This window comes from Lynx canadensis, chromosome B3 (genome assembly GCF_007474595.2).
Source record: "Lynx canadensis isolate LIC74 chromosome B3, mLynCan4.pri.v2, whole genome shotgun sequence".
Lineage (NCBI taxonomy): Eukaryota > Metazoa > Chordata > Mammalia > Carnivora > Felidae > Lynx > Lynx canadensis.
Genome location: NC_044308.2, coordinates 98,030,040 through 98,045,876, shown reverse-complemented (window position 1 = coordinate 98,045,876; position 15,837 = coordinate 98,030,040). Strand labels below are relative to the sequence as shown.

At 38.8% G+C, this 15,837-nt stretch overlaps 1 protein-coding gene and 1 pseudogene across 1 annotated transcript in view; one reads left to right on the top strand and one right to left on the bottom strand.

The window, feature by feature from the left end:
- The window catches only part of MAP4K5 (mitogen-activated protein kinase kinase kinase kinase 5), a 112,258-nt gene extending 104,729 nt beyond the window's left edge, over nucleotides 1-7,529 (top strand). The window contains 3 exon segments of the mRNA XM_030319073.1: nucleotides 2,269-2,339; nucleotides 4,590-4,645; nucleotides 6,221-7,529. Of these exon segments, the coding sequence (XP_030174933.1) occupies nucleotides 2,269-2,339; nucleotides 4,590-4,645; nucleotides 6,221-6,308 (215 nt within the window). The 3' untranslated portion in view covers nucleotides 6,309-7,529.
- A 7,571-nt stretch (nucleotides 7,530-15,100) lies between these two features.
- LOC115516434 lies at nucleotides 15,101-15,591 on the bottom strand (annotated as a pseudogene).
- Between the last annotated feature and the right edge of the window lie 246 nt (nucleotides 15,592-15,837).

The window sequence follows — 15,837 nt, the reverse complement described above, 5'->3', positions numbered from 1 at the left end:
CTAGATCATAATCTTTTATTGTTATTTCCTGGGTATTTAAAACTTGAAATCATTTTTTTAAATTTCTGTTCATTGTTCCCTTTGCTGCATGAAGTGAATTAAGTACTTCTCCCAGTTTTTTCCAAATCATAAAGGTATTTGTGTGATGTGATTAATGGTGTTAGATATGCTGTAATTCTTTGCCATGTAAGATGGGGTGTGCTGATGGTTATTGCTTTTAGGTCTATTTATATATAAATAACTAGTTTCCCACGGGACTCGGAAACTAATATGCCGTTTTAATTTGCTTCCTTTTCAATGAGTGTTTCACTCTGTGTAATTACTCATTGGTTTTATGATAAAAATTATTATATTTTATTATTGTTTGCATCCTCATTGGTTATTTGTCAGTAAATATTTTCCCCAGGGATGATAGAACTTAGGGGAAAAAAATACCATGGCTGGGAATATTTTGAACAATTTATGATATGACTCTACTGTAGGTCAAAAATAGTTAAAACAAAGTTGGCAATTTGGACCATAAAAAATGCATGTTTCTCATTAAATGTTAAATGTTTCTCATTATTTAGAAAGTTTTTATCCTAAGTATTTTAATGGTTTCTTAACTGGAATTTTGCCCTGTCGCAAAGTATGTTCATCCCACTATGTAAATATCTTACATAAAAGTAATTTGCTTGCAGTTGGAAATTTTAATTTATTGAAGCAGGAAACCTGAACTTTCTGTAGATGGTGGGACAGAAGGGATGTTGGAACTAGTTTCTTCTTTTACTCCTTTATGTGCTGGATACTGCATACCAATTTCTAAGATTTAATATTTTCAGCAGGGATTCTGACATACAGGTCTTTAGTTTCTTTTCATTTTAACTGAAACATACTGCTACCTAAACTTTTTTATACATGCCACATTTTTTTAGGGAATTTTAATTGTTACACAAAAGTTTGGTCCTCTTAAGCTATCATCCCTCCTTGCTAGTGAACTTTGAAATAATTACAAGGATCCTGCTGGGTAAAGAAAAAGAGTCCCTTTAAATCACTTTTTAAAAATAAAACCAGTAACTGGGTTTTTTATTTGTCACAGTTAGTGAAACTTGTGTGATTTGTTATGTAAGATACTTTTATTTTCAGTGAGCTAACGTAACCCAGAACATTTTTACGTTAACTTTTTACAGACTCCATGGTCTAGTAAGAAATAAAATGCTTCAATCACATTCTCCCATTACCTTTACTGGTGTAGGGCATATGGCTAACTCTCCAACAATCAAATGGGTTCTCTCCCTCATTCTTCCTTCCTTCCTCTCTCCCTCACTGACTGTACTTTCATGACTGCAGCCTCCTCCAGGAAGGGCCCAGAGGCCCTGCTCCCCTTCCCCACAATTGTGGAGCCTGCCTCCTCTGTTTCTGAACCTCTAAGTTACCCCATAAGGGTGCCTCAGTGGGCCCAGGCCTGTGCTTGAAACCCTGCAGAACATAGAGATGGATAAGGCACAGCAGGAACAGGTTTCCCCCCAGAGACCTTCAGGCCACACCAGGGGAACATGGGAGATGGGTGAGGAGCAGGAGGGGCTGAAGCATGCCATGTGGCCATACTTTGGGGTCATGGTCACTCCTGAATCCAAAGCCACTGGGAAGGTGGGCATGCTTGGCTGTGAAGTGTCATAAGGACAGTGGGGCCTACAAATCCAGGGCAGAGGCACAGAGGCTCCGTGCGACAGCAGTGACTACTCTAACTGGTAGACCCTCCCAGTAAGAATTGGCTCACAGATCATAAATATTCAGTGTGTGGTTACATTTTGGATTGTAAGGTTTATTTTTTCAAATAAATGTTGTAATAGGGAGAATGGGAGTATAAATAAAAAGATGCTTTCTTTTAGCTATTCTAAATATATAACAGTATTTAAATAACCATGTTTTTGATCCAAAAAAACAATTATGTGTGTTTTATTATTTTATTCACCTAAGACAAAAGATAGCATATGAAAGAGAAATTAATATGTTGATATCCAGCTCATCAGAAGTTAGCCTGTGTCTAAACGAATGCCTGTTACATATGTCTTTGAAAGCTTTCATGACCCTGCCTCAATAAATTATTTGAGCTTAGGCATGGCTTGGCCACAAACATGTTGGGAACAGATGGTCTAGACAGTGGGATCTTGGACCAAGCACTTGGGGAGAGCTTTACATTAGTATTTATTAAAAACAGTTAAAGAAAATGTATAATGAATTACTCTGTGCTTTATTTTAGTTTCAGTTCTCTCTAATCTTTTTTAGTATGCCTTCAAGATAGTGTGTTGGCTTTCTGGAAACATGGAATGCAGGGTAAAAGCTTCAAGTCAGATGAGGTAAGATTTCTTACATTCATTTGATGAATTTTCTTTCTGGACCCACATTACTATGTTTAGTGCCTTTAATGCTATGAACTGGTAGAGCAAAATTGCCAGTATTTTCCTTTCAGATAATGTTCAGTTTCTTACTCATTGTATGATTCTTCTGTGGCCACAAGGAACTGTCAAACATGAGTTTGCACGCTTCCAGTCCTCTCATCTGTCATTTGTAAATGTGGTTGCCAGGATTGCTTATACTTCTCTAAATTTAATAAGCCTTTTCCATACTCTATAAATGTGTAGCTTATTTTTAATATTACACTTAAAATTCTAAATTAATATGTATTAGATCACAGGACTAAGAAAAAAAATCTAAGAAAATTCACTCATTTAGTAGATACTTATTGAGTACCAACTACGTACAAGACACTATTATTATAGCACTGTAAGGTATAATGAAGTGTTATAAATAATATCAAACCTTTATAACATCTGTGCTTCAGGCACTTTACAAATATTAGCTTATATTTAAGGCTAATAATTAAATGGGGTTAGGTCCTATTCATATTCCCATTTTTTTTCTTTTTTATAGGCACAAACTGGTTAAGTAACTTGCCCAGAGTTAAGTCGCTAGTTAAATGGTAGAGTCTGGATTTTAAGGGTCTCCAAAAATCACTTCTAGCTAAGATAATCAGGCTACATTTCATGCAGGAGATGGGACTTGGAATTCACCTTGAAAGATGAATCCTAATAGTTAGCTAACATGTACCATTTCCCACTCGTGTCTTTTACACTATAGTCTCACACATGTGTGGACTTATTTTAAAGCTAAGTCTTCTACTTGAATTATCTCTAGTTTTATCCATGCTCTTGTATATATGTAACTGATTATTTGTACCTTTTCCATGAACATGGGATTAGAATGCTTCCAAGAGAAAATGACATAAATCAGCTGTCTTTGAATATGTCAGTTTACTTACTCACGTCACTAAATGTCACCAGACCCCTGCATTTAATGAAACCTGTAGCCCTACTTACTGCCATAAAATTAATTGTCCCTAGATCCTTTTTTCAGTGTGCCACTCCTATGGTTGGAAATCTGCAGAAAATACTTGATGTTCACTATATTAAGTACAAATTGTATTTCCTTTTTTTAAACTCATTTTGCTTACCTCTTTATGTTCTCATCCTTCAATTTGGGCCTAGCTATTATATTTATAAAGTAATATTCAACCATTCTAGTCCACAGTGATTGGCACATTTCTGGACTTACTCTCTGAAAATCAGCTCCATGTGGTATAGCACCTCATTAATTTCCCACTTCAAGTTTACTAATTCTGTCTTCCCAGCTAGACTACAAGCTCATTGATAACAGACTATTTTTATACTTATTTTATATCCACACTTTTATAGTTTGGATTCCTCCAAAAGCTTGACCCTAAGACAAGGAATCAAGTGCAGGTAGTTTATTGGTAGTAGATCCCAGAAAACAAGTGATGGAGTGCAGAGTATAAGATGGAGAGGGGGAAAAGCCATTAAAGAGCACATTAATAAACTGGTTCCCACTATGGGCAACCAGGGCTTAATCCCAAAGGGACCACTGAGGAAGGGTATAGAGCACACCTCAAAATAGACTCATTTGAAGGTGGGGAGGCTGGTGCCTTTATACACCAACTGCTGTCCCTCTTGAGTAAGGGTTACTCCCAAGGGTATAAACTCCCCACATTTGGGAATCGTACCTGTGCATGTGTGAGTGTACCTTCTGCAGCTTTGGAGAAAACAGAGCAAAGGAATACCATAGGTAATACTGATGTAAGACACTAGCACATGGAAGTGCCCACCACAACTCTGTGGAACTCAGGGGTCTGTGGGGCCACCATGAGCATCTGCACTGACACAAAGGGAAGAGTAGGGGCTCTGCAGTCCAGCAAACCTGTATTCAAATATTGGGTCTGCCAGTTAGATGGTCTTAAGCAAGTTACTCAACTTCTCTGAGCCGTAGTGGTTTTTTCCCCAATAATATGGGGATTATAATATATATCACAAAGAGTTATTCTAAGGAAAGTACCTGACCCATACCAGATGTTCCATAAATACTGGTTTATTTCTACCATTAAGGCAGTCAAAAAAACTTATGAAAATTTATTTCACTTGAGGAATTGAGCCTATCAAAAATTATCCATCTCTTTAATAATGGTTCTAAGTGGTTTTTAAATTATGATTTAAATAATATGGGGATAAAGGTATTACTGATATTTTCTTTCATAGGTTACCCAGGAAATTTCAGACGAAACAAGAGTTTTCCGCTTATTGGGATCAGACAGGTAATAGTTTGGTTGTTTTAATTTCATTACCAAAGGAATTTAGTGGCTGTGTTCTTAATTCTATTATCAGCCTATAACTGTGTTTCAAACAAAATTCTTAGAAGGCTCAGCAACTCTGAGAAATAACCCTGTATCGGGGCGCCTGGGTGGCTCAGTCGGTTAAGCATCTGACTTCAGCTCAGGTTATGATCTCACGGCTTGTGAGTTCAAGCCCCGTGTCAGGCTCTGTGCTGCCAGCTCAGAGCCTGGAGCCTCTTCAGATTCTGTGTCTTTCTCTCTCTCTCTGCCCCTCCCCTGCTCACTCTCTGTCTCTCTCTGTCTCTCAAAAATAAATAAACATTAAAAAAAAAATTAAAAAAAAAATCCCTGTACATTTATTGAGAGAGAGAAGAATTAGTCGATTAAGCGATCTTTTTGTCAATGTGAAGATCATGTTTCTAGAGATAGTTACATTCAGCCAAGACAAAGTGTGTTTATGTCCCTAGTACCATGACATATTTCAGACCCCTTTTGTTTTCATCATTTGTTCCTGGTTTGTTACCTTCCATTAACTATTACTGCATAAACCCAGCGGGATATGCACCTCCTGACATTTGCTTTTATGTCAGAAAATATTCGGCTCCATTTCTGGTCAGTCTAAATTAGAAGGAATTATGTGGTCTCTGCGATCAGAATGAAAGATAAGTTCCAAAACTGCCGTCTTAGGAAAAAATTAGTAGTTTTTGTTCTCCAAAGTCCATATTGTCTACCTGTGCAACTAATAAAGTCCCCTAACCTTCCTGTCTTCCCACCAAAAGTTGTTAGTGCAACAAAATTGGCCATTGTAATATGCATCAGTCCTGAGGCAAGGATTAAGAACCTCTGCTCTTCAAATTCAGGCTAGTCACAGAATCACTATTTGGATGAGCATCTCGTAGAATCCTGTTTTATTCTCATTCATTCCCTTCTCGTTGTGTATATCATTGACCCTTGAACAACACAGGTTGGAACTGCATGGGTCCACTTGTATGCAGACTTTTTTCAATAGAGTTCAGTACTATAAATGTATTTTCTCTTATGATTTTCTTAATAACTTTTTTCTCCAGCTTACATTATTGTAAGAATATAGTATATAATGCATATAACATACAAAATATGTGTCAGTCAACTGTTTATGTTTAATCAGTAAGGTTTCCAGTTGCCAGTAGGTTATTAATAGTTAAGTTTGGGGGGAGTTAAAAGTTATGCATGGATTTTCAACTGTGCAGGGCGTCAGTGCCCCAAACCCTCATGTTGTTCTAGAATCAGCTGTATTCTAAAAGCTTTATTTTACCTTCTATTGGCATATATAAATAAGCAAATTTGATTTTAGTTGGAATAAGATGAGACTATCCTGAAATGTTTTCAATATTTCATATTCATAAATTCATCAATCCTTAGTTTTGTTTTTAAGCTATAATGTGTAGAGCAGAATTTGACAGTGCACCTGTGATCTTTTTGAACAGTGATACTCTTTCACGATTTGATATCAGTATTTGAATGAAGCATGCAATCTCTGTCTTCACTCTTAAGTCTTTTGTTTTGGTTTAATTGCAGGGTTGTCGTTTTGGAAAGTAGGCCAACAGAAAATCCTACTGCACACAGCAATCTGTACATCTTGGCTGGACATGAGAATAGTTACTAAACACCAAAACTATCTCCAGTGACAGGAAAATGAGTATACTCCATTGAAAGCAAAACTCTCTTAAGTTCAGTACAAACTACACTAGGATTTACTTTAGCTCTTAATGGGTTCTATCTCAAGTGATCTGTACTTTAAGGTGGAATTCAATATTTCTGTAGCTGGAAACAGCGATTCTATCTTGCCACTGTGTGGTGGTTATATCAAGTTTGCTTAATAAAAGCTATGAGACAAATAGTCCTCTAGTTCCAGGAAACACAGTCTTTTTAAAAAAAATAATGTTTGTAACAAGGGTGCCATGATATTTTTAGATAACAGCTCACGTGATTATCTTCAGAAAGATAAATTTAGTGACAGTTTTCTTGTTTTATACCATGTTTGATTCCTTCTTAATGAACATAATTTGATAAAGAAATTATCAAAGAAGCCTTTCACTTTTACATTGGCCATTCTGTATGTTTTTGTAAAATAGAATATTTAATCCTTATTTATTAATCTCTTGCTGGAGTGGTGTAATGTATGTAACTTTTAGCAGAGGAGGGTTTCAGAGCAGCTTAATTTTTTTATAATGTATAAAAATTTTGTTTACCTTCCAAGAGTAGTACTTTGAGGGGTTAAAGGCAGAGTGTTTGGGTTCAGTACATACATGCAGTTTTACTTAATACAAGTATTTTATAATACAGTATCATCCAGAATCGCCTTAAAAGGGAGTTTTGTGTTTTCAATTATAGATAGCTGCAGGGGGTCATACAGAAGATACTGATAATGGCTGAAGGATTGTTAAAGGGGTATGTATGTCTAGATGTGACTACCATGTGTATGTATTCTCGACAAGCAGTATAATATACCTGTGATTTTTTTTTTACATTAGGGATAATGCATAATAAATTAATATTCATATATATTATCATCCCGAATGTAAGGGGGGATGTATTTAACTGCCCATGATATGTATTTTACTTATACTGTACCACAGGGGAAACTGTAAAGCAGCTACATGTGTAATCTTGGGTTTTTTCACATATGTAGGTATTCATTTTGAGTAGGTTTAAGAAAAAAAATATTTAAATGAAATTGAATTCCTGATGGGATAGTATAAACAAGTATTATAAAAACCAGTATTCTGAAAATAAGAAAGGATAGGGCCATTTTTGAGTTTGCTTCTCTTTTGCTATTGTTAGTACTCAGAGTTGAAGTGTCACATTGGTACCTGTTGTCCTAACACATTTACTGAGAACAGCTAGCATTGAGATCATGAACAAGAGGCTAGCAATAGCAAACTATAGATTACTTCAGCAGTTACTTGAGAAGAAAACAGTAGAACGATCTCATTCAGTCTTTACCAGCTCTGTAAAATAGGGAGTGTTATCATCTCCATTTTCCAGATGAGGAAATAAGTGTTTAGCAAAGTTAAGAGACTTACCCAATTCACACAGCAAGTTGGTGGTTGAGCCAGACCGTGAGTCTTGTGACTCTGTTCTTTTCACTATGCAATACGCAAACAATAAAATGTTATGCAAATAAAATATAAAGTAAATTTTCTTTTAAAATGCACATCGATATGATTTCAGCAAGTGTGTGCCTGTTTATTTTGGGTATGTTAAATGGGGCCCCTGGACTGAAGGACACTGGATACAATAGATGGCAGGGGACCCTACTCAAAACGAAATATTTACATACATACTGGATACAGAGACCAATGCCCTCCTCTCACTGAATCCTGGCAGCCAGACCTTCCCACCCCAACAGTATTGGAAGTCTTCTCTATGCAGTCTGGCCAGTTCAAGTGGAAAGACCTAAATAGATCCTGACATGAAAATCATAGTTAACATGCCCTCCACTCCATGCATCCAGACCTTGCAGTTAGCCTTATAGTCCTATGATATTAATAATTTTTAAACAACCAAGACATATGAAATACCTGAGGAAAACCTGTAACATAAAAGGGAGAAAACAGTTATGGGAAAGAAGCACTTAGAGGCAACAGACTATGCAGGATAATGTCAAAAGAAAAAATATATATTCTGAAAGATGTTGCAAGTATGAGTCAAGAGTAGAATACTAAAAAAGGAGCTTTCAGAAAATAAAAAGCTCTTAGAAAATATGATAGCATAGCTGAATAATTCAGTAGAAGCTTTAGAATATAAAGTTGAAGAAATTTCTCAGAAAATAAAAAGAAATGGAAACATTGGGGGAAGGGGAGGGAGTTAAGACTAATAGCCGGGGAGGCCCGTTATCCAAAAAAAAACAACAAAGAAGAAATCAGTAGAGTATTTCAAGAAGTTTTTCCAGTACTGAAGAACTTCAGATCCCAGATTGAAAAGACACAATAGATTTAAAAAATCTGTACCAAAGCACATCATTGTGAAATTTCAGAGACATGGGAGCCAAAGAGAAGATCTGTGTTTCCAAAGGAAAGGGGAAAGTCATACATCAAGGAATAAGAATCAGGATAGCTTCAAATTTTACCAGAAGCAGTGCCTTCAAAATTCAGAAAGAAATTTCCAACCCAAACTTCTGGATCCAAATACATTATTAATCAAACCTAAGGGTAAAAATTAAGATATTTTTGGTGGTACAAGCTCCCAAAAACTGTACCTCCCATATAGCCTTTCTCAGGAAATACTAGAAGATGTGCTTCATAAAAATAAGGGCATAAATTAAGCAAAATGAAGACATTAGATGCAGAAAATGGGTTTCCACACAGGAGGGAGATGGAAATCCCTGGTAGATGGTGATGGGGTATCCAAGGATGACACTACACCAGGCGTAGAGAGCATACCAGCATACTAGAAACTCCTGGAGAGACTGAGAAAGATTAAACTGATAAAATACTTGATGCATCTCAGTATCTTAAGAGTTAGACACCTAGCAAAGAGTAAGAGATTCCTCCTAAAACAGACTGAGAAAACTGAGAGTAAGATCATTTTCTTTGGAGTCCCCAGAAAATGGGAGTGAGGGACTTAGAATATTGAGATGGAGAGGTGGGAAATGTTGACATAAGGGTACATTATTGAAGTCCTTGCTGTGTAGACAATGGCAGCTTGATTCTACCAGGTCTTTTGAGAAGCTGTGCGATAGCTCCCATGATGGTCTCCTGAAAGACAAGTGCCTGGGGCATTTATCTACAGACTCCCACTCATGGTTGAGTTGTTGCTGGGGCATTACGGGCATGCTCCCCTGAAGTGTACTGTGTGCATCTGGCCAGGGAGGCTCCTTAAGTGTCAGAGAAGGCCCTGAAGCAGACAGCTGAAAGAGCAGGCAATAAATCTGAGCCTATTTAGAACTATCCACCACCTCTAAAATCAGAGGTGGGTGGAGGGGATGTTTCTCAAGGTCCTCAAGGTCTTTCAATCAGTGATGGTATCGTTTCTAAGCAAAAACTTATGAAAGACTGGAGTGCCTGTGTGGCTCAGTCAGTTAAGTGTTCAACTTTGGCTCAGGTCATGATCTCCCAGCTTGTGGGTTCAAGTCTGCACCGAGCTCTGTGCTGACAGCTTGCAGCCTGGAGCCTGCTTTGGATTCTGTGTCTCCCTCCCCTGCTCGTTCTCTCTCTGTCTCTCAAAAATAAAAGCATTTGGGGGCGCCTGGGTGGCGCAGTCGGTTAAGCGTCCGACTTCAGCCAGGTCACGATCTCGCGGTCCGTGAGTTCGAGCCCCGCGTCGGGCTCTGGGCTGATGGCTCAGAGCCTGGAGCCTGTTTCCGATTCTGTGTCTCCCTCTCTCTCTGCCCCTCCCCCGTTCTTGCTCTGTCTCTCTCTGTCCCAAAAATAAATAAAAACGTTGAAAAAAAAAATAAAAGCATTTAAAAAAATTTGTTTTAATCTAAAACTGAAATCTGACCTCCCCCCAAAAAACAAAAAACAAAAAAAAAAACCTGGCAGTTAATTAACTCCAGGAAAGCAAAATGGTGTATAGAAAAGAAAAATAAACGATGTCCAGTGTTTGAATGACATAGCATTAACAGCAAATATGAATCTAATCAAAATTACAGCATACTTGTAGTGGGAGAGGACATGGTGTTATGGATATAAGGTAGAAAAATATCTAGATACTCATCTTCCATAGTAGGAAATCAATGGATAATACCTAAAAATTAAATATTAAGAAATAGATGGGTCACCTGGGTGGCTCAGTCAGTAAAGCGTCTGACTCTTGGTTTGCAGCTCAGGTCATGATCTCACAGTTCAATTCGAGTTCAAGCCCTGCATCAGGCTCTGTGCTGACAGCATAGAGCCTGCTTGGGATTTTCTCTCCCTGCCCCTCCCCTGCTTGAAGTCTCTCTCTTCTCAAAATAAATAAACACTTTAAAAAAAAAATCAAGGGGCGCCTGGGTGGCGCAGTCGGTTAAGCGTCCGACTTCAGCCAGGTCACGATCTCGCAGTCCGCAAGTTCGAGCCCCGCGTCAGGCTCTGGGCTGATGGCTCAGAGCCTGGAGCCTGTTTCCGATTCTGTGTCTCCCTCTCTCTCTGCCCCTCCCCCGTTCATGCTCTGTCTCTCTCTGTCCCAAAAATAAATAAAAACGTTGAAAAAAAAAATTTTTTTAAAAAAAAAAAAAATCAAGAAATAGCTTATGTGGGGCACCTGGGTGGCTCAGTTGGTTAAGCATCCAACTCTTGGTTTTGTCTCAGGTCATGGTCTCAGAGCCATGAGATCAAGCCCCACGCCCACCCGGAGTCAGGCTCTGCACTGGGCATGGAGTCTGCTTAAGATTCTCCCTCCCTCTCTGTCTACTTCTCCCTCCTCCCTCTCCCTCTCTCTCTGCCCCTCCCCTGCTTGTGCTCTGCTTCTCTGTCTCTCTTAAAAATGAATAAACATTTTTAAAAAATAGAAAAAAAAAACACTAACCATTTTACTAGAGAATTAATACGTGGACTTGTTTGAGGATTGACAAAGCAGAAATAGGACACGAAGGGAACCAGGAACAACCGCTGCAGGAAGCAATTACTACCAATAAGGGCTGGAGGAACGAAAGGGGCCAGTTTGGGATCACTAGAACCTGGCGACTCAGAGGAGAAGACCCACAAGACTGGCGCTCTGACCTCTGTGGAGGGGCTGCTGCCCGGCTGCCACAGGCTCATCAGGAGCTCAGAGGAAGGGTCCCAGGAAGTTGGGGCTCCTACCTCGAGAAGAGGAGCTGCCGGGCTGATGCTGGTACCTCTGAAGGTGTGGAATAATTCGGGTTCTGGAAGGGGCAAAAGAAGTTGAAGCTAGGGAGATAAGGAAGAGCCAGAGAAATGGAAAGAAAGTTTTTTTTTTTCATTTTCCACTCTCCATCCTCCTCCTTGTGTCTCCAGTTGGTCCAACCTTACTGGAATGGATTCTGAAAATATCGTTTGCAGAATTGCGGCCCCTGCATAACAGAACAGAATATATAGAAGGGTTACTTTGGAACCAAAAGACATTAAATAGGCAAATAATACATCTAGGGGCAATATTTGACCTAGACTGTTATGGAGGGAACACTTCACATATAATCCCCCAAAGAGGGACTAACATGCTATCTAAACAATGCAAATACCAAGAGTGTCACCTAATAAATTATATGTGTCACTTTCCCTTAACTAATTTTCTAGTATCTGTAAAGTTGGAATTATAGAGGCACCAAAAGGAGGTATAATTGCTTTATCTCCATTCTACTGTGGCCCTTTAGGCAGTGCTTTTAGGAAGATTTAATAAAAAAGACTCGGGGCGCCTGGGTGGCGCAGTCGGTTAAGCGTCCGACTTCAGCCAGGTCACGATCTCGCGGTCCGTGAGTTCGAGCCCCGCGTCGGGCTCTGGGCTGATGGCTCGGAGCCTGGAGCCTGTTTCCGATTCTGTGTCTCCCTCTCTCTCTGCCCCTCCCCCGTTCATGCTCTGTCTCTCTCTGTCCCAAAAATAAATAAACGTTGAAAAAAAAAAATTTAAAAAAAAAATAAAAAAAAAAAAAATAAAAAAAAATAAAAAAGACTCATGTGATAGTTATCTGCAACTAATGCTAAGTGAATTCTCTCTTCTGCAAATTACTTTTTCCTTGTATTACCATATAATTCTCAGTATTTCTATATGGCTACATTTTAACAAGCGCAACTTAGAACAGAAACTTTCAGTATCTGGTAAAGCAACAATAAATTAATATTCTTGACATATATCTTAAAATTAATAAAATGTCATCTAATCAATTACGATTAGCCAAAAGACACTAACATTCTACTTTTTCATTGTGGTTCCATAAATTCACATGGTTAGCTTAAACTCTTCCCAGCCTTTGAAAATGCATGTGGATTCTGGTTTCCAGTATTATAGCATATGCTTCTTTGAGAGAGGCTTCCAACATTCAATTTAATTCAACATATGCCTATCAATCACTTACTGTGGGTGTCGCACTGTACTTGGAGGGATACAAACATGAACAAAACAAAGTCCATGCTCTCAGTGGGCGCACAGTCTAATTTGAGATGGTCATAGGCAAAAGAGCTCTAACACCGGGCAGACTGGCAACATGGTGGAGAGAGATTGGTTCCAGCTGGAGGATCTGTTAAAGTTTTTGTGTAGGGGCGCCTGGGTGGCTCAGTTGGTTAAGTGTTTGACTTTGGCTCAGATCATGATCTCGTAGTTCGTGAGTTTGAGCCCCACATCTGGCTCTCTGCTGTCAGCGCAGAGCCTGTTTCAGATCCTCGTGTTCTCTCTCTCTCTCTCTCTCTCTCTCTCTCTTTCTCCCTCTCTTTGTCAAAAAATAAATCGGCATTTAAGACTTTTTGTATAATGTGGCATTTGACCTGGGTCTTAAAGATGGTTCCAATTTTCTTTTTGAGACAAGCTGAAGATTATTTGCCAATGCCATCTTATTAGTCTTCATATTTATCAAGCATACTGTAGTTCCCATTATTTTAAAAGTTAAATCTTATCTTCCCAACTTGAAACTGTGTGTGTGTGTGTGTATGTGTGTTAGATTTACACATACACACTCTCCTTTATCAAACTCTCTACTTGATCTTGATAGTAATTGATCTACTTGATAGTAATGGTAGGAATCACTAGAACACAGAAAACGAAGACTTTTTTAAAAATTGTTGCCTTTTCTACACTTTTCCATATATAATTCTCCAAAATGCAAACACAGTAAAACCTTGGATTGTGAGTAACTTGTTCTGCAGGTGTTCTGCAAGACAGGCAAACATTTCTAACACATTTTAAATTGATAAACGAGTGATGTCTTGCCATACAAAATAATATGGGACGCCGAATGTCACGTGATCACAACTGAGCCAATGGGTCTCTCTCTGTGTCACTTGCTGCGGGATTGTGGGATGCTAGGTCTCAGGCCATGGTGTTTGTAGAAATCAGTGATTTTTCAGAATGTTGGAAGGTGCCTACAACAGCCATTAGTGTATTTTTGTCACTTCAAAGCACCTATGGACAGTCCTTTGCTTTTCCATCCAAGAGTAAGCTTAGGAATGCTTTGCTTCATTCTAGGTCAGCCTGCCTGCAGATATAGGTCCTTTCCTCTGCTGCCTTATTGCCAGTTACATTAAGTACAGAATATGACAGAGTTTATTAATAATTTACTGTAGTCAACATCCGTGCAAGTGTATACAATGGCCCCCATGCAGAAAAAGATTCCATTGAGCCAATAGATAGCAGTGATTCCATTAGTTATAGTGAAAGGCACCCTACACAATAACCCTCCTCTCTCTTGTCTCCCCCACACCAGCCATGAAGGTTTTCAAAAGTAAGTGCGGGTTAATTTGTTTTTCTTTATATTTTGTATTTTCTTTATTATTTTGTATTGTATTACAGTACTGTATCGTTTTTATATGAATATCTTTGGATTGTGGAACAAATCATCTGGGCTTCCATTATTTCTTTTGGGGAAACTCACTTTGATATGCTTTGGATTACAAGCATGTTTCCAGAACGAATTATGCTTGCAAACCAAGGTTTTACGGTTCTTTAAAATAATATCACACTTCACACTTGCTTTCATTAAGGCTTACTTACCATACTATATTCCAATTATTGATATTTCTATCTTCACCTCTAGAATTAACACCTGAGAACAAGGACTGTACATTAATTCAACTTTGCATCTACAGTATGTTATAGGAAACAGTTACTCGATAAGTAATCAATTAATCTCCATTACTGTCATTCCATCATTATCATTGAGTACAAACAGCGACAAAGAATCTTTTTCCCATCCATTTATACCTGACTTGTGGGATTTTTGTTTGAAAGACCAGTGTTCCCAATTAGATTCACATGATGTACCTATTTTTATAATTTCTGAACATCCTTCTTCAGACTAAGTTAGGGACATGGAATAGCAGTGACTGACCAATGCACTAAATCCCATTTCTAAGTGCCAGAAATGGCATTTTTATTCAACAAATTTTAGTTAGGTACCTGCTATGTACCAGAAAGCATATTTTTAGACTATTTCTGTCACAGTTAGGCAAAATGAACCTGTGGCACTCATGGTAGACCAAAGATAAGAGTGACGTAGATTATAAAACAAAGGAATGGAATATAGAACAGTCCAGTTAGCAGGGTGGCTCCACGTCTGCCCTGCCCATAAGGACAGAATTTCAAGATAATTAAGTAATCCACAAAATGTTTTTTCTTTCTTTCTTTCTTTCTTTCTTTCTTTCTTTCTTTCTTTCTTTCTTTCTTTCTCTCTCTCTCTCTCTCTCTCTCTTTCTTTCTTTCTTTCTTTCTTTTTCTTCTTCTTCTTCTTCTTCTTCTTCTTCTTCTTCTTCTTTTTTTGACTGAGAAAATAACTTTATTTCTTTAGGGGTGTGGGGCAGATGTCAAGTTTCAAAACTTCTGGAACTTCTTCTTGGTGCCAGTGGCCTTCGTGACTTTGAGCACGTTGAAGCGCACAGTCGTGCTCAGGGGTGGGCACTCGCCCACTGTGACGATGTCGCTGATCTGGACATCCCTGAAGCAGGGGGACAGGTGCATGGACATGTTCTTGTGGTGTTTCTCAAAGTGATTGTACTTTCTGATGTAGTGGAGACAGTTTCAGGGGGGTGACAGTGGTCCTATGCATCTTCATCCTGGTCACCACACCAGACAGAATCCACCCTCAGATGGAGACATTACCAGGAAAGGGGCATTTTTTGTCAATATAGGTGCCCTCGATGGCCTCCTTGGGTATCTTGAAGCCCAGACCAGTTTCTGTAGTATCATGGGAGATTCTCCTTGCCAGGTCCTCCAAGCAGGACCCTTTTCTTATTTTGAAAGACGGTTGGTGACTTTCGGTAGGCAGGCTCAGTCTGAATGACCACCATCTCCTCGGCCGCCTGAAGAAAAGGTAATCTACAAAATCTTGACTTTTCTGCCACTTGTTGTGCTAATGTTTTTACTGAGTCCTGCTAGCGGCCGCAGAGGCACTGGAAAGAGCACACCCTCCCTCATCATTCTGAGGTCCTTTGGTGTCCTTTTTTTCCCCCAGGAGTTCGAATCTTTCAAGGGCACAGATATTTCTGCTTTCTCTTTTTAATTTGTTTTTTATGTTTATTTATTTCTGAGACAGAGACAGAGCATGAGTG